This window comes from Cucumis melo, chromosome 4, assembly GCF_025177605.1.
Source record: "Cucumis melo cultivar AY chromosome 4, USDA_Cmelo_AY_1.0, whole genome shotgun sequence".
Taxonomy (NCBI): Eukaryota; Viridiplantae; Streptophyta; class Magnoliopsida; order Cucurbitales; family Cucurbitaceae; genus Cucumis; species Cucumis melo.
In genome coordinates, this window is record NC_066860.1 from 15,788,445 (window position 1) to 15,807,813 (window position 19,369).

Here is a 19,369-nt window from a genome sequence, read left to right on the forward strand (position 1 = left end):
CCTTTAATTGGAAAGTGGGTAAAAAGTGAGAGTTGCAATAAGTTTTGAGAGTGTTCTTGTAATTAAGATATGGATATGGGAAGAGAAAATCACATTTTTTTTTATAGGAGATTTCTTTCTTTTCCATTATTTTTCTCCAAATTGAAAGTTTTCCTGCAAATTCTTATATTTTTAGATTTTATTGCTGTCATTCATCTTTGTTATTTTTCTACTTATTTCCATAGGATCAGAAGTTTTGTCCCAATAAATTAAACTTTGAGTCAGTCAAGATTTAATGTTAACTTATTGAGGATTATAAATAATAAAAACTTAAGTCAATTCCATTCTAAATATATTATTTTAAACCATGAGAGATAGCCTTGAAGTTCAAGCTTCCTTTTCATACATTTTCTCCATATTGAAATTGAAGCCATTTTTATTTATCTCACACATCATTTAAAATTTTCATTAATAGTACGTTGTGCATTTAATTAAGAAATTTCTAAACTATAAAAATGGTAACAATAATTATCACAAACTTCAAATTATGTATTTTTGAACAATAGTCCAACTCTACCTTTAAAACTTAAAAGTATTACAACTTATGTCCTAGGGAGAATAAATAAATTATTTACTCTTGAACTAATTGAATTATAATCAAATTTCCCTAAAAGAAAAAACATTACTAATTTAAATATTTATTAGAATTAAAGTCCTAGATTAGCCATAAACTATGAAGTTACATTATTATAATTATATTACACAAACTTAGCTTCTAAAATCTATTATAATTAAATTTCAGTTGTCCTTATAGAACAATATTATTCAATTGTAACAAACTTAACTTGATAGGATGATTTACTTCTTAATTATATAAGTTCATATACAGAAAAAGAAAAAAATGATAGTAACACGACTAGAATCATTCTCGTGCATACTAACTCAAACAAAAGAAAACTCATATACTACATATATCTCATTTCAAATGGAAGAATATGATATATATGAAAGAAACAAATAGAAACAAAGCCAAACCATAGGCAAATGTATTTATTTGAGAATATAAAAGAAAAAATTATAAAGAAGAGTTAAGAAGAGAGCAAATAGAGCTTGATGGGCTAATGAAAGAGTCCTAATTTCATTGGGGGACTTAAGGGCATTTGATGATGATGATGATGAAGAAGAAGTTGGAGAAAAGAGAAAAGCCATTGAGATGCCATTGTTATTATTATTGCTCCCACTTTGTTCCTCTTTGTTATGATCTTTATAAATTGGCCTACCAATCACATGCTTGTATTGCCCACCACTCCATCCCTGAGGTTCAATTTAATTATTTAGAGAGAAAGAAAAGAAAGTTGATGCAATGATAGGGATTAGTACAAAATTAATACAATTAAATTTCGTTTCACTTAATTTAAATATTTCAACCCCTTTTCTTAATTCAACTTTAATTAATGTTATAATTACACCAACTTTTTGAGTGGATCCATATTCAACAAATGATGCCCATTTTTGTAAAATTATATATGAAAAGAAAGAGTTTACATTTATGGAAGTATTTAATTTTGTCACCTTCATTAATTTGAATTGAATTGATTTTCAGTTTTTTCGCATCTAATCTCAATAATCTTAGTATTATTCAAACAATTAAAACACACCATAACACTCTTTTTAAAAAAATTTATGACTCAATTTTATAAGGGTGAATTACATCGTAGTCGTAATCTTTCATTAGTGAAAATAGCTAACTTTCTCCAGAGTATTTGAAGCTCTAACTTTAAATTGGATTCGATTTATACTCAATAATAATTGACATAATCTCTTATCTTAAAGGTAGGTGGGACTTGATCTTTGATCTTACGATTGTTGTACTGAAAAGTAATAAGCATCCTTTCATTCTTTCTCAACGTGAACATGGTGAAAAATGAAGGAAATGTTTTTTTTTTTCATAAGTTAAACAAAGATGAGACATGAGTCAACATGAGCAAACCTCAACTAGGTATACAATATTAATGATCGACCAAGAGACCGGAGGTTCTAATCTCTCCAAACCATACTTCTTGTTGAACTAAATATAATGGATACGGGTACATACCGTTCCATTTTTCCATTGCCATATATTATTAGTGTTCTTGTTATTGTTATGAACCACATCTGAGCTAAATTTTATGTTTTTGTTGTTTCATTACATAGATAATTTAATGTATTTAATTTATACAGATAGAACACTGTTTGGATCATAAATATGTCAATCATATACGAATTGATAGGTTAATTATTTTGTTTAAACTAGGAAGTAATTAAAGAATTTTCTATTAAAATAGGAGATTCTCTTATTCAAATTAACTTTTTAAGTGAAATTCTGACAAAATTAACTAGTTAAATAAAAAAAAAACTCAAAAGAGAAACTATTTAATTTAATTATGATTTAAGAAAACGAAACAAAAGTTAATTTATCACATGAAAACAATTCAATCATCAGCCTCATAAAACTTAACCTAAATTTTTGTGGAATAGAGAATGAAATGTGGACATAGGGATAGAGGAAAGCCATCCCCCCACATAATAAACATATTATATTATCCCTAGCTAAGCTAGCTCGAGTTTTACATTTCTAAGCTTAATTTCATTATTAATTCCTATCTTTTTCAACATTCTATCATCTAAAAAAATCCATTTTAAAATAATACTAATTAAACGTCAAGTTATTTGTGGTTAAAGTAACTCAGAAAGAAAAGAAATATAGCACTAATGTTTATCACTTTTACTCTTATTTGTTTTGTATATATATATATTTTCTTTCCACGGTGATTCTAAAACAAAATCAATATCAAATTAGAGTAGAAGTATGACGTACTTGAATATGATCACCGACGGTGACAACAACGGCGGATTCATCGGCTACGAACGAAACCCAACCTCTCTTGGAGTAAGCATGGAATAGAGGAGAAGATCCATGGCAGAAATGGAAGCAAAAAGCATGAGAGAAATCAGTTCCTCTTATGAGCATTCTGATGACATCATGTTTGAAACAGTTTTCTAATTCATCGTTCCAAACACTCAATCTTTGCTTGATCTTTTGTTTGTACATACACCACACTGATCCATGCCCAGAAAACACTTCGTTTCTTGCAATTTTCCCACTGTTTTCTAGGAAAATTTCTAAAATTTTCTCTCCCAATTTCTCTGTTAGTTGTGTTAGCCATTCCATTTTCTTGCTGCATGAACAAAGAGATGCATGAGAGAGTTCATCAAATACATAATGAGTTTTTAAATTTGTATTCAATTCTGCAATTAGTGTCTTTGGAAATGGATTTTTCCCTTTTAATGTTATATTAAAACAAATTCTTAATGTGAGTTGTAATATTGTTTGTCATTGGTTTGTTGAAAAAAGAAACACAATCTTTCATTTTTCAATTTCATTAATTAATATTGGAAATTTGAATTCTTGTTACAACTTATTAAAGAAATTTACCTAGATCGAATGGTAATATTGTTTTAGGACCAAATTGTGCTTCTTTTCTCACCCATTTTTACTTATATGGTCATCGTATGTATGTATTTGATTTTTTTTTTTGGTGATTTCTATAAACAAAAATGATTTTTTTTTTAAAAAACCATTGGTATTTTATTTTTTGTTTTTTTAAATTCAGTACGTAAATATCAATTCTATCTATTAGTTAATATATTTTTCGTGTAGATTTTAAGGGTCTTTTCAATATGGAAGTCACTTCAAAAATTAACTTTCAATTATTTTTTTCTTTTTGGAAATTGGTTAAAAAAATACAATATTTATATATTAAACATGAAACTTAAGAATAAGAAGATGAGGGAAAATAAGCACAATTTTCAAAAACCTAAAATAAAATACAAAATGGTTTATAAAAAATGGTCTTCCCTTTTCTAACTTTTGAATGTAGGCTTTAAGTTTGAATACACTCTTAGTCTAAGAAGACAATAAACCATAAAATTCTATACATATACATGTACACATACATATAAACGTTAAATAGAGGGTACATATCGATAAAATATGCACCATTCTATTTTTTTTTTTTGAAAATACAATGTCTTAAATGTCGCAAAGTAATTAGATTGTAGACAAAATCTTTATGTTGCGATGCCATTTAATTAACCAATTCAACTGCGATAAAAGTAGGATTGGATTGAAATTTTTAAAACTTAAACCACAATATTAAAACGATGCAAAATTGGAAAATAAATTATTCCGTTTTTGTTTGTGTTTTTGGTTCAATAGATCGATACATCAAGGACCAATATTAGATTATAAAATTTCAAATGAGATTCTTTTAGGCTAAATTTGAGATGATAATTAACACTTAACTCATATATTCTAATCTCTATCAAATAAATAAATAAATAAGAAGAAGAAGAAACCCATATATTTAATATCAAATTGATAATATTTGGATAATAAGAAAAGAAAAATAACCTGAAATTGGAATATCCAATAGGCGAAATGGCCTCCATTTCCATTTTCAAATCTTCATCTCTGTTCCACACAAACTCTTCACTAACCTCACTCTCATCCTCTCCATGCCAAAGCTCCTCAAACCCATACGCCTTCTCCGGCGACCTCCCCACCGCCACCTTCTTCTCCGGCGATATCCCAAAAACCCCTGCATCCGCTGCCTCTGCAACTGCCCCAATTAGCTCTACCGGAATTCCATGGTTCACCAATTGGAAAAACCCAAAGCTACGCATTGAATCCAAAATCTTCAAAACAGAATCACGATCGTACGATTCAATCAACCGAAAATCAATTCTCGGTGGGTTCTCAACAAATCTCTCCCTCGGGAAAATGGTTTCCGGCAAAACGAGATCAGGGACACGGAGAGAGTGCTCGAGGAATTCTGTGAGAACCTCATCGTTTGTGACGGAGGACCGGCGACTGGTTCCGATGGGAGATGGCGGCGGTGCCCGGAACTCGAAGGGAGTCGCCGCCGCGCGTTCAGGCGACATCATTACCATGGATGAAAAGAAAACAGGGAAAAAGAAGGCGAAATAGAGGAAGAAGAGTTTTGGTTTTCGAACAAGGTTGAGGGAAATGAAGAAATTAAAAAGGGAAAAAGGGAAAGATGAAGAAGTAATGATGGGATGTCATGAAATTGAGGAACATGGAGGAAATCATACTGGATTGGAGAGCTTTTTAATGGGTCTACTCTGTTTCTCTGTTTCTCTCTTTTTTGAAGCTTCTGTCTTTCTTTATATAATTCTAACTAACTGTGTGATTCATTCATCGTCTTCGTCTTTCTTTCTTTATTTCTTTTGCTTTTGATTTCTCTTTTTGAATTTGTGAAAGATATTAATGTTGGATGTGGTTCACAGCTGAGGTTGTGATGTCATTATGGTGTGGCGCCATTGGGAAGCACAGAGATTTTAGGGTTTATAAGATGGAGGTTTTTGTGGGGCAGAACAAAGCTATATCATAGTGCAAAAGAACATAATTAATTAATTAATTTTAAAAGATAATTAATAGTTCAATGGCATCTTTGAGCTCTTTTCTTACGTTAACATGTTTTTTAATTTGTGATTTGGAAAAAGTATAGTTTGTGAAAACGAAATAGGGTAATTACAATGACTAGCAATTTTTAGAATAATTATTAAGTATGTAGCAACATTTTAAAAAAAATTGCAAATATAGCAAAATCTATCAATGATAGAGTTTTATGTTGATAGACTCTTATGGTTTATCAGTGATAGACCAACATTTGATACATGATCTATCAGCGATAGACTTTTATCATTGATAGATTTTGACAGATTTTGCTATATTTACAATTTTTTAAAAATGTTGGTATGTACTTAATTATTTTGAATACAATTGCTACATTTGCAACTATCCCAAAGAAATATGATTATATTTAGAAAACTTTCGTAAACGCAACAAAACATCAAACTATTTACAAATTTAAAGCCCATATAGCCATTTTTTAAAATATTTTAGATTAGCCCCTCACGCCTTTCTTCTTTTCCTTGGTGCGATTCTTTCATCGTCTTTCGATTTCTTTCTTTCGTCTTTCTTCTTTGCTGATTCTTTTTTTGCATCGTTTAATCTTCCCATCGTCTTTCTTCTTTTTTCTATTTTTTTTTTCGTTGTGATTTCTTTTCATTGTCTTTCTTCTTTTCCTCTTCTTTTTTTACGTCGTTTAAATTTGGGTAACCAAATCTAAACGATCGTGTACAAAAAATAGCAAAATCTAAAAGATCGTGTATAAAGAATCTTGAAAACAAATCATTTAGATTAGAGTAACTAAATGTAAACAATCGTGTAAAAAAAATAAATCATCGGATAGACAAATCTAAACAATCATGTATAAAAAAAATTAAAAAAAATCGTTTAGCCAAAGCTAAACGATCGTGTAAGCAAATCTAAACAATCATGTAAAAAAGAATAAACGATCATGTAGCAAAAGAATTTAAAAAAATCGTTTAGCGAAACCTAAACGATTGTGTAACCAAATTTAAACGTAACCAAATTAAATGATCGTCTAACAAAATTAAACAATAAAATTGAAAAGTTAAATTGTTGCCATATCTAAACGATTGTGCACTAAACATATCTAAACGATCGTGTAGCAAATATATTACGCGTGCGTTGTTGACGACATGGTTGACGGGACATTTTTGGTATTTTACACGGTGGACCTTTAGACTTTTTTCGTTTTCGAAATTGTTCTATACAATGTAAATACTTTTCCGCTTTGTTATATATTTTTCTAAAAAAACCCCTTATATTTATTGTTTTTAAATAAGGTTGAATTTGCCTTAGTCGAGGAAAGTAAAACAAATAGTCAATTGGTTAAAAAACACTTTTGCACAAACTTTTTTAAGTGCCAAAACTCATTTATGATTTAGTTACTATACCCTTAAATTTGTGATCACTCATTCTCGATAAACAGATCTTTTAGACAATTTTTAAAATAAAAACATGTGTTTCAATTTCTTCTAAGTTTTCAAAACATAGTTTGAATTACAAAAACGATCTTATGAAAAATCAATATGTTAAGTTCTATTTACATGATCAATTTTTAAAAGTCAAGAAGAAAAACCAAATTTTAGATTATTATTAAATGATACATTAGGTTCTAAATTTAATTTATAACAATTTAATCCATCTACTTTAAAACTTGCAATGATTTAATTCTTATCATGAAAAAGTATTATTAAGACTATTTTCACATAATAAAAAAAGAAATTTGAGAAATTTTTTTACTATCCATACTAAATTGTTACAAAAACGTGAATGTCCATGAACTAAATTATTATAAATATTTTAACTCAATGATTAAATTGTTACAAATTTAAAATGGTATAATGATTAAATCTTTACAAACTTAATTGTTACTTCTATGAAACTTTAAGGACCAAAAATATATTTTAACGTATGTGTAGACGGTTTGAAAATAGTTTGCGCCTATAGTCGTATGTTATGTTTTCATTGCTTTAATAAAAGAGTTGAGTGAATATCTAAACTTTCTTGTCTTTCATAATAGTTGTATGTTATGTTTTCCTTTCTTTAATAAAAAAATCTAGTGAATATCTCCTTTTACTTCTCTCTCTAAGGTCTTGGGTTGAAAACTCGACCTTGCCTTTTTTCTTTTTTTTTTTTAAATTAGTAATTTCTATATATATGTGAATGAACCAGTATCACATCAGAATGAGAGTGATCTTGAACACATGAAAAGTAAGGTTAAGAAAGACTTAAAAGAATTAGAAGTTACTATCCATACCAACAAGGTGACCTTCCTTTTCGGTGGCTTGATCATAGAAATTCCAAAATTAAGTTTGGAGCAATTCTATGTTGGCCGACTTCCTGAGAATTTTCCTAGGATACATGTGAATGAGGACAAAGCATGCTGAAAGGACTAGTGTTGGTTTGTGGGGAGAAATTTCACTCTAATAAGCCTTTAAGAGATAATAAGGATGATGTTGCTAGGTCGCAAGGGAATGTTGGGGATCTGAATTTTGAATCCTGATCCAAATCCTAGGTCTGGGCCGTTACATGATCCAACTAGGCAAATTATCACTTTATATATATATATATTTAACAATGGTGTTCAGTTGAAATCTAGAACCTTCTTTTTCTTCTTCTTAATTTGTAATTTAACTAAACAAATTATTTATATATATATATATGCATATATATATATATAGGGGTCTTTTAAAAAAATATAAAAAAGCGGCAAAATATTTACACTGTATAGAACAATTTCAAAAAACGAAAAAAGCCCAGAGGCCCACCGTGTAAAATACCAAAAATGTCCCGTCAACCACGCCGTCAATAACGCGCGCGTAATATATTTGCGATCGTTCAGATATGGTTTAATATATACGCAATCGTTTAAATATGACTATAATTTATACGCGATCGTTTAGATATAACTACAAGACGATCGTTTAGTTATGATTATAATTTATACGCGATCGTTTAGATATGGTTCAATATATACGCGATCGTTTAGATATGGTTCAATTTATACACGATCGTTTAGATATGGCTACAATTTTTCTTTCTAATTCCATCGTTTAATTTTGTTATATGATCGTTTAGATTTGGGGACCCAAATCTAAATGATTTTTTTTTTAATTTGGTACACGATTTTTTTTAATTCTTTTGGTACACGATCGTTTAGATTTCTTTACAAGATCGTTTAGATTTATTTATACGATCGTTTAGATTTATTTACACGATCGTTTACTTTTTTTTACACGATTGTTTACATTTGGCTACTCCGATCCAAATGATTTTTTTTCAAGATTCTTTATACATAATCTTTTACTTTTTTTTACACGATCGTTTACATTTTGCTACTCCAATCAAAATGGTTTTTTTTTCAAGATTCTTTATATACAATTTTTTATTTTTTTACACGATCGTTTACATTTGGCTACTCCAATCCAAATGTTCAAGTTTGGTCCTTAAACTTTCAATAAAGCTTAAAATAGTCCTTCTGATTAAATTAGATTTAACAATCAGCTGAGTTGACAAAGAAAAATTTTAAAAATGTCAAATAAAGGAAAAAAATAACATATCAAAAAACATTAGAAACTCTAAGCACTATGTTATTTGCCTCTAACTACCTTGTTCATTGATTATAAGTAGTAAGTAGTTGATAGTGTTTATTGTGTATTAATCTATTATGACCCACCTTTCAACATTGATCACGTCTTGAACATAGTTGATAGTGGTTTTTAAAATCTTGTATTTCTAATTGTTTATTTTTATTTATACTTTTATACATTTAAATGTTAAAATTCTAAAGTTGATACACTTAAAATATAAAAAGATGTTATTTTTTAAATTTTGTATTTATTTGGATCATAGAATCTAAAAACGATTTTTAGAAATAGAATCTCGATAATTGTCTACCAAATATTTGTATGACGCTAATATGAGCACAACTCAACTTACAACTTTATGTTCTCGAAGACAAGAGGTCCTGGGTTCTAATTAATCCCCCACCCCAAGTTGTTACTTAATAAGACCTTTTCAAAAAAAAAAAAAAATTATATATATATATATATACACTCACATATTTGTTTGACTTAGTAAACCTAAAAATATAAAGCATAATTTGAATTCCTTACCAATTAAACAAACCCTAATACAACCTTTCCACTATATTAGTAACTTTGAGTTGAATACCTTTTTAGAGTATGACATAGTTTTGAGATATTTATAAAATATGAGAGAAATTAGTGTAAATGAAACAATTAGTGAAACTATAACAAAATTTTAGATTCTATCAAAATGGTTGCCATTAAAGTTTTATAATATATTGGTGGTAGTCATTGGAATTAGTCATAGGAGTTGGTGGTGGTGGTTACCTAAGGTGGTTCTTGAAGGTAGTTGCTTAGAGTTGTTCGTCTATAGTGGTCACTAGAGTTGGTCATTGGTGGTGGTTGTCTGAGGTGGTAATTAGAGTTGGTGGTAGGGGTATTAAAAAAAACCAGTAACTTGACCAACCCGAATTGGGTTGGGTTGAGTTAGAAAATTGAAGAAAAAAAAGTTGAGTTGGGTATAGTCGGGTCGTGCAAGTAAGAGGATGGTTAGATCCAACCCAACCCGATTATGTATATACATACATATATATACTTACAGATATATATCGAACCTTAAACCTTATGTTTTAGGTATATATATATATTAATCGGGTTGGATTGGGGTCAACCCAACCTCTTACTTCCACAACCCGACTACTTGAGTCAACTTTTTTTCTTCAATTTTCTAATCCATTCCAACCCAACATAAAATTTAACCTAACCCAACCCTTACCGTTTGGGTTGGATAATTTGGGTTGGTCAGGTTATCTATTTTTTTGAACATCCCTAGACAATACTAATTACGTTCTTGAGAGGTTTGATCTCCCTCTTTACGATAATTATAATGAAAAAAGAATATGATTTTCTATTATTGTTCAATCCTTTATCATGAACTTTATTATCACCCTTCGTCAATGAACTCTCGTGTTTGAATTTTTAGCTACTTAAAGTTTATTACAAGTGTAATGATGTGAGTAAGAAATGTGAATGACACACCTCGTTCTAGATTTTCCACTCTAACCTAGATCGTGGTGTGAATCTACTCTTTTAAAACATTCCTTTTCCAATGCAAATTACTAAAACACTTTTCAAAAGAATTCTATAAAAATTTTGGCAGAGCCTCCCCTAAAAAATGGACTAACCACACCTGGAATTTAGAAGAAAATCACACTTCTATGCTTTTCAAACTTAAATAACATCAAGTATGTCTCACCATATACTCATCTAGGCAATTCCAGAGTCTTAGTTAGAGTTTCTATCCAAACTAGATATTAGTTATAAAATAATTACAGTCCAAAAGGGGTCTCAAAACACGTGACCTTGGTGTGACCCTCACTATTTCTAACCACCCCATTATACAAAACAAAACTTAAGTAAATACATACAATAAGAATGCCAATTTACAATCAATGATAGGGAGCTCGACGTTGGTTTGGTCCTTGACCACTACTTGAAGGGGGGGGGGGGAAGAGAAACATTGAAAACATGAGCTAAAAACTCAGTGAGTGACAGATTTTTAAAAGTAAAAAACTCATAAAACATGTTTAAAAAAATCTATACATTTGCATCAGTAATGAAATAATAGTTGAAACATCATTCTCACATAGCCACTAATCAAACCAAAAAACTTGTACTCAATCCAACCATGACAAGATGTCTAAATATATGGCAAAGGATAACTCACACATGACCAAGGAATCATGCGGCCGAAGCTAGTTCACGCATATTTAATACCCGCCACAATAGCAACCTCTATCCAATCCCACCATGATAGTATACTAAATGCACGACTCGGAATAGCTCACACGTGATCCATATCCATAAGGAAACACGCGGCCAAACGGAGCTCACGCATACTTAGCACCTACCACAGTAACAACCTCCATCAAATCCAACTATGATAGCATACTAAATACACGACCCAAAATAGCTCACATGTGATCCATATCCATAAGGAAACACACGGTCACACGGAGCTCACGTATACTTAGCACCTACCTCAGTAACAACCTCCATCCAATCCAGCCATGATAGCATACTAAATACACGGTTCGGAATAGCTCACACATGATCTATATCCACAAGGAAACATGCGACCAAACGAAGCTCATGCATAATTAGCACCAACCATAGTAACAACCTCTATGTGCACATAGAGCCACCTACCATGGGTTAAGCTAGGTTCGAAGCCATATCACAATCCTCCATCCACATCCTTACCTAGGCTCAGATTCTCGAATCTCCGATCATGATCTTTTTCAGCTTTAGAATCCTCTAACAACCATAGGTGGCGCTACGGAAACACATTTACGTAGCCTTAAAGAAATCACCTTCTCGTTCACCATAAACATCAGTTGATCATATTTCAAAACCAAGTATAATAAAAAACTTGAAACACGATTTTTATAGAGTTCAAGCCATACACATTGTTAAAATTCTGATGAATAAACACATCGTTTAAGTATAAATGGAAACAAGAACTTGAAACCCTCTTTTATAAAATCCCAGTCATAAACATTCTTAAAATCACGATGCGTAAACACATTGTTTAAACGCAAACGAAAATATGGTCATAAAAAGTTTAAATCATGGTAATTTCCAAGGAATATCATGGGATAACATGTATAAGTATAAAGAAAGCTTGAAAATGAGCCACTCACAATCATGACTTGATCCTCTGGGATTATACGCTTTCCCCACTTTAATTTGGCCTGAAGCAAAGATTAAGGTCTATCAATTATCTTCACAAAGCAAGACGACATAACAATCTTCAAAACACTTCATAAGGCCAACTCAAATTATTTTAGTTTCTAAAGTCCTTGAATTCTTAATTTGCCTAGACTAGACTTTTCACTTACGAACCTTTAGACTTTGAAATCTAGATACTTAACCCCATGAGCATCCAACTTACTTCAAACTCAACGGGTCTTTTATGTAGATACACTTTTATCCCCATCATCGATGATGTTTTTAGATTTATATCCATTATATGAACAAGGGACCAACAACCTTGAGCACTTTCTAAGATTTAGATTGAACTATCTCCCAAATGCTTTAATTTAAGCTAAAATTTTACTTTTGTACCCTTAAACTTGATTGGTCGCAACCTTTTAAATTAATGTACGACACAAGTTATGTTGCGGTAAGGGCTATGACTGGGTTAAAAGAAGGATAAAGTGATCCACCCAATATACTATGCGAGCAAAACCTTAAATGATGTTCAAGAGAACTATACAACTGCAAAAAAGGACTTGCTCATCGTTGTATTTGCGATTGAAAAGTGTAGAAGCTACATTGTTAGTTCCAAAGTCACTGTACATACTGATCACTCTAAAATCAGATATTTGATGGCCAAAAAGGATGCCAAGCTGTGAGACCCGTGTCTGGATTAGAAGGGATGAGTGTGGGCTTGTAGGAATGAGATAATCAACTTAGGGAAATGAAGTTGAAGAACTTAGAAGTAACTTTCAAATCTTAGCTAAGCGACCCTTTGTAATATTGAATAGGTAATAGCCACAAACAATAGCTTCAACAACTACTTTAGAAAGAGCCTTATCCTCAATAACGTATTCTTAGTTTTTCCTTTCTCTGGTCTTCTCTTTCCTCTTTGACTTAGAAAATAAGGATATAGATGACTTGCTTATTCTACCATACGTCGAAAGCATGCTCACCAAGTTTAGTTATTCTCTACCCTATTCATGGGTCTCTCCTTCATACTGATTCCCATCTCTGCTCTGATACTTCGAAACTGGGACTAAGGATAGAGGAAGAAAGAACTGCAACATCAAGTCTCTCATTTCTGCTTAAGTTACCGTTCGAGTCGATCTTTTGCTATCGAGTCTTTGTTCATTGATTTCTTTATGTGGCTCATTCCTACTTGTCTGACCTTCACATTCATCAAGGGTTAAGGTGAATATGGATAAACAAGTCCTTTGGACCCGTCCACCAGACAATATTAGTGGAATGAACAAGTCCTCTGAACCACTGAAAGTCAAACAGTTCAATAGGATGACTTGGGACATCTATTATAGAGAAATCCATAAATTAGCCTTGAATGAGGCCTTACGAAAATACCTAATAAAAGAGCATATCGATCAAGGGATGTGGCTGCTCTTGGTCATTGAGGTCTCACTTCTTCTAACCGTATGTGGGTCGATACAACTCCCTTTCCTTGTTTCACACTTGAATTTGGACATTCAATAAATAACTTTGATCATGAAATCAGAGAAATAGAATATAGTAAAAAAAAACATCGATTTAGACCACCACTTGGAATGAATAAAAAGAATCTACATTTTCACGAATGATTTCATCTTTCTATTATACTCGTACCGATTTTTCTCGAGAGCGCTTCTCAGATTCTTTGAGCCTCTATCATCTTCTTCCTTTGTAGTAGGTTCTCAGTTGGCTTGCTTCGCTAGGCTTTCTCTTTATTTTGAGTCCGTAGGTTTTTTGACTTGACTATTACAAAGATTACTATTATAGGACTATAGAAAGAAGTAGCATAATAATAGAATATGATCCTTTCTTGAGTTATGCCTTTACTTTAATATTTAAAAGATTACTATGCGAAGCAACTGGGAAGGAGTGCAAGTACGAAAGAGGTTCCAGTTCCTTGCCTCGTTCAAGCTTGGCTTCTAACCTTTTCTTCCTTTAAGTTAAGTAGGTGTTCTTCCATCCTTTCTTTCAATATATGCTTATTTGCCCTGGTTAGCTTGGTAGAGCGGGAGGCAAAATCCCTCTCACTTTTAGATATTGAGTAGGTAGCTAGGCAATTCTGACTCATGTAGTGAGAAAAATCTTCTTCATGTATGAATTTCTTTGAGTTTAATTCTGAGTTTGAGCATCTGAATCTCTGAATACCGCTACGCTCCGAAGGAGGAGTTTTTACCTTTACTTTAGGATCTCAAATCGGTATTCTAAATTTGACCTATCATCTGACCTTTTTTGGTTGGAAGTGCAAGCAGGAAGAAGATGTAGCGGGCTAGCAAGCGAGTTCAATTAGTCAATCTTCAGTTCTCTTTTCTTCCTTCTATGCGAGTAATTTTCAGACAAGCTAATAGTATAAAAAAGAGAAGCTCACACATTTCGAGTGTTAGGGAACATCTAGCTTCTCCACTTTTATTGATCTTGGGATTTGACCAGTTGGAGTTAACAACCCATTCTACTTCTTGCTTTTTGAAGAGTAAGTAAATCCAAGAAAGTGCAATTACATTCTTGCCTTAGTCTAAGTAGGGGAAGATAGATTGACTTATGAGTGAGGTACCTAGGAGTGGGCTTATATGTAGCCATGTTGAGATCTTCCTTTAAGAAGTCCCAAAAGAAGAAAGAATTTTTTTGAGTTATGTCCATATCTTTCGTGATAAAGGACATCTTGTGAACAGAAAGATGAGAGTTAACAGACTCTCACAATCTTCGAGAAAGACGCTTGGAAAGTGCTTTATCAGCTGCGCAAGAGTTCAAAATTGAATAGATATGGTGGGTCTCGCGTATCTGTGTCACACCCCCTCCCGGACTACCTGCTACCTTAGACCGAAAGATGGCGTGAAGCCGACGAACAACGCTTTTCTGTACCTGTATCTGTCGACTCTGCTTAAAACTTTCATGTGATGAACTTCCAATCTAGTATATAAACTATTATACATGCAACAAAACACAGCGGATCCTAGGCTAGTCAAACACAGCTAGTCAAACACATACATGAAGTGTACCTCAAAATTTACCGATTTCACGAGTAAACCTAAAGACACCTTAATCAAAATATAACCTACAAAATTTACACAACTACAGCTCCTAAAGCTTATACAAACTATGGAGTATCTATAACATACAAGGGTGTATATACATCACAACACAACAGACTCTATGCCCAACTCAAAACACGTACTGGCAATCGATAATGAAGCTTCAGCAGACTAAGGCAGTCTATCAGGCACCGGGAACTCGATCTGTACCTGGAAAATGGGTAAAACATTTTGGAAAGGGTGAGCTATGAAGCTCAGTGAGTGACTCAGTTTAAAACTATGAATTTAAAGATAAGAGCACGTGAAAAGTTTACACATATAAATATGTTTATACAAGACGTAAATGTAAACGTGTAGTAGTAAGAATAGCTTACTTAAATACTCAGCATGTTCATCATTGAAATCTAGCAAGGCATATCAAGTATATCGAAGCATTTTAACTAACATGACAAATCTACGTTGTGTAGGGTACACCCAGTACAACAACGTTTACAAGCACTACGATGTAGTGGGACCCGTCCAGCACTCCCATCGTCTTTGTCGTAGTGGGGCCCGCCCAGCACTCAGGACAGCATCGTTGTTACGGAGTACACTCAACGTCAAAACCGGAATCTAACCAATGTGCATACGGTAATCTTTAGCCTCAGGCTCAAGATCTCAGTCATGTAGTTAATAAAAATTTCATAAATCATCTTAAAATATTAAAACATGCCTGCTTATAAATTTTACACAAAGCTCGAACTTTACTCAGCTCTTTCGTGGAAAATTGTAGTTCTTAAAACAAAACTTCATACTAATTCATGCTTTGCTTAAAGTATTGTGGTTTAAATACTTTCCAAATATTTAACATCTACGTGCTAGCATAAATTTCTTTAAGAAATCTAGTCTCCAAATGTATACTTGAAAATAGTCATGAAATTCAAATACCTTTCATGACTTTGTAAATAAACATTTATCGCATTCAATCATAATAATAGTTATGGAAAATATTTCAAAGTTGATTTTGTCACTCACAGTCTTGGGCTAGATCTTTGGTCTATAAGCTCGGTTTAATTCTTCTTGGCCTGCCAACAACCCAACCGAGTATTAAAACTCTAAAAATTTTGGTTTCCTAAAGATATACATAACATGTCGCACCAAAGATGACGCTCAAGAAACCAAAGCTTAAAAAATAAAATCCTATTTCAACAATTCTCTGAAATTTCCAGATTTCTAACATAAACTTCAAAGGACTATACCTTTCTCAATACTTAACCAAAATGAGTGTTCTTTATATCAAAATCTACATTTTGAGATCCTCTAAAACTTACCTGAAGACATATAAATCTGATTCCTCGTGCATAAACTCAGATAACCCTCAAAACAGAACCACTTCTAGAATCGCGCGCACACGACCTCTTTAAATTGTCCCTACAATTTAACTGATTTATAGTCGTTTTTGGTTTACAATTTATTCATGAAAGTTTTAGTAAATTGAATAAGCTTTCCAACCATACTAAATAGAGATTCTAACTCTACTGATACACTCTAAAATACAAGAAAAACCAGAGACCTCCTGATTTCGAGTGAAAACCAACTGCCTTGTTTTCTTCATCAAAAAGCACCAAATGAATATCCGAATTCACTCCAACGTTCTTCATAAAGTTTGTTTGAAAATGAGTTAACTTTCAGTAAATGTAAATCTCACCTCTTAATTCCTTTTGAAGAGTTCAAACCGAATTAAAAACCAGTGATGTGCAGAATGAACTAAAATTCAGCCATGGATACACTTTGCTTGAGTTCTCCTCCTCTTCTTCAACCTCAAAATTCTAGTAAAATTTCTCTTCTTCTTCCAAACTCTCTCTTAGAAGTTCTCTGCAAATTGAAGAAGGAAAAAAAAATGGAAGTTGGATGTCTTCAAAATTCTTGGCGGTGAAGGGAAGAGAAGAAGAAGAAGAAAAGAAAAAATGAAATTTTCTTCTCCTTTTCTTCTTTTTATCCTTTCTTTTCTTTCTTTTCGTTAATTTATTTAATAAAACTATTTAATATATAAATATATATATATATACACTTAATTTCCATTTTCTTTTTCTTTTTTTTTCCACATTTAAAGAAATTAAACCAAGAAAATATCGGGTTTACAACTTACCTTCCCCTTAGAAAATTTCGTCCTCGAAATTTAGAATGTGCTTAACTAAAAAGTATCGGATATCTCTTCTTCATCTGATATTCTGGTTTCCAAGTTGCCTCCTCCGCATCATGATGTCTCCACGAAACCTTTATGAGTGGAATCGTTTTGTTTCTCAAAACTTGTTCCTTTCTGTCGAGAATCTGAACTGGTTCTTCAACATAACTCAAATCTTCTTTTAATTCAACGGGTTGCTCTTGCAACACATGTGATGGATCTGGTATATATTTTCTTAACATGGATACATGGAAAACATCATGTATTCGTGCAAGTTCTATTGGCAACTCAAGTCTATACGCTGCTGGTCCCACTCGTTCCGTTATCTAATATGACTCAATATATCTAGGACTTAACTTACCTTTTCTTCCGAAACGAATAACACCTCGCCATGGAGATAATTTCAAGAAAACTTGATCTCCAACTTGGAATTCTAGGTTTCTTCGTCGCTTATCCACATAACTTTTCTGTCGATCTTGGGCTATCCTTAGATTTTCTCTGATCAACTTAATATTGTTTGTCGTAATCTGAACCAACTCAGGACCTACTAACTTCTGCTCTCCCACTTCATTCCAGCACACAGGAGTTCTGCATGGTCTCCCGTATAAGGCTTCATATGGTGCCATACCGATACTAGACTGATAGTTATTATTATAAGCAAACTCCATAAGTGGCAAGTGGGTATCCCAACTTCCTTTAAGTTGTAGGACACATGCTCTCAACATGTCCTCTAAAGTTTGGATGGTCCTCTCGGACTGACCATCTGGCTGGGGATGAAATGATGTACTAAACTTTAGTCCTGTTCCCATTGCTTTTTGTAAACTAGGCCAAAATTTAGAAGTAAACCTCGGATCCCTATATGAAACTATGGACACTGGTACTCCATACTGACTCACAATCTTATCAACATATAATCTCGCTAGCTGGTCTAACGTAAATGTCATTTTAATTGGTATAAATCGTGCCGTATTGGTGAGTCTGTCTACTATTACCCATATACCATAATGTCCACTGGATGTACGAGGTAATCCAAATAGAAAATCCATAGTAATATGCTCCCATTTCCACTCTGGCATTAGCAAAGGATTAAGAAATCCTTCTGGCCTCTGTCTTACTGGTTTAACCTGTTGACAAATTAAACATCTATCAACATATTCAGCTATCTCTTGCTTCATTCCAGACCACCAATAAGTCTTCTTTAAAGTTCTGTACATCTTGGTGCTACCTGGATGCATAACGTAAGCTGAACTGTGAGCTTCTTCTAGAATAGCATTCTTAAGCTCACTGATATTCGAAACACATAATCTTCCCTATTTAACAATGGCTCCATCTGTTCTCAGATCAAACTCTACCTCTAAGCCTTTCTTGGATTTCTCAAACTTCTTCTGTAAATTACTGTCTTCTGACTGTCTTCTTACAATCTTAGTTACTAGAGAAGACCGAACCTGAAATTGAGCAAAGAGACTTCCTGAATCCTCCGTAGTTACTACTACCTTGGAACCTCTTAACTCATTCAACAAAGCTACTCGGATACCACACAAGGCACTCTTCGGAAGTCTTGACTTCCTACTTAATGCATCTGCTATTACGTTGGCCTTACTTTGATGATACTCTATAGTACAATCATAATCTTTAATCAGTTCTAGCCATCGCCTTTGTCTCAGATTTAGCTCTTTCTGATCAAAAATATACTTCAGACTTTTATGATCTGTGAAAAATGGCACTTTTCCCCGAACAAATAGTATCTCCATATTTTTAGTGCTAAAACAACTGCTGCTAGCTCTGAAGGGATGAAAACCCTTTACAGCGGAAAATATACAGAAACTCAATTTTAATTAGAACCTTAAAAATACCAATACATTGGCATAAAATATTGATTAAACATGCTTTAAAAAATTACAGAGAATAAAACTTA

General features: G+C 32.5%; 1 protein-coding gene and 1 long non-coding RNA gene across 2 annotated transcripts; both read right to left on the reverse strand.

The window, feature by feature from the left end:
• Positions 1 to 824: 824 nt before the first annotated feature.
• LOC103489965 (1-aminocyclopropane-1-carboxylate oxidase 1) lies at positions 825 to 5,358 on the reverse strand. Its single transcript, XM_008449320.3, has 3 exons — positions 4,433 to 5,358; positions 2,837 to 3,197; positions 825 to 1,293 (listed from the first exon to the last, which is right to left on the reverse strand). Exons 1-3 carry the CDS (start codon positions 4,969 to 4,971, stop codon positions 1,030 to 1,032), a joined length of 1,164 nt encoding a protein of 387 aa, XP_008447542.3. The 5' UTR covers positions 4,972 to 5,358; the 3' UTR covers positions 825 to 1,029.
• A 9,040-nt stretch (positions 5,359 to 14,398) lies between these two features.
• On the reverse strand, positions 14,399 to 17,255 carry LOC127149129 (uncharacterized). The gene is made up of 4 exons (XR_007820530.1): positions 16,978 to 17,255; positions 16,305 to 16,354; positions 15,665 to 15,902; positions 14,399 to 15,500 (listed from the first exon to the last, which is right to left on the reverse strand). It is a non-coding gene; the product is annotated as an uncharacterized LOC127149129 (long non-coding RNA).
• Between the last annotated feature and the right edge of the window lie 2,114 nt (positions 17,256 to 19,369).

Coding starts and splice junctions, on each gene's coding strand:
- LOC103489965 (XM_008449320.3), bottom strand. CDS start 4,971: ATGGTAATGATGTCGCCTGAACGCGCGGCGGCGACTCCCTTCGAGTTC. Junction 3,198..4,432: donor ATTGGATATTCCAATTTCAG/GTTATTTTTCTT, acceptor TTGTTCATGCAG/CAAGAAAATGGAATGGCTAA. Junction 1,294..2,836: donor CCGTCGGTGATCATATTCAA/GTACGTCATACT, acceptor ATTGAACCTCAG/GGATGGAGTGGTGGGCAATA.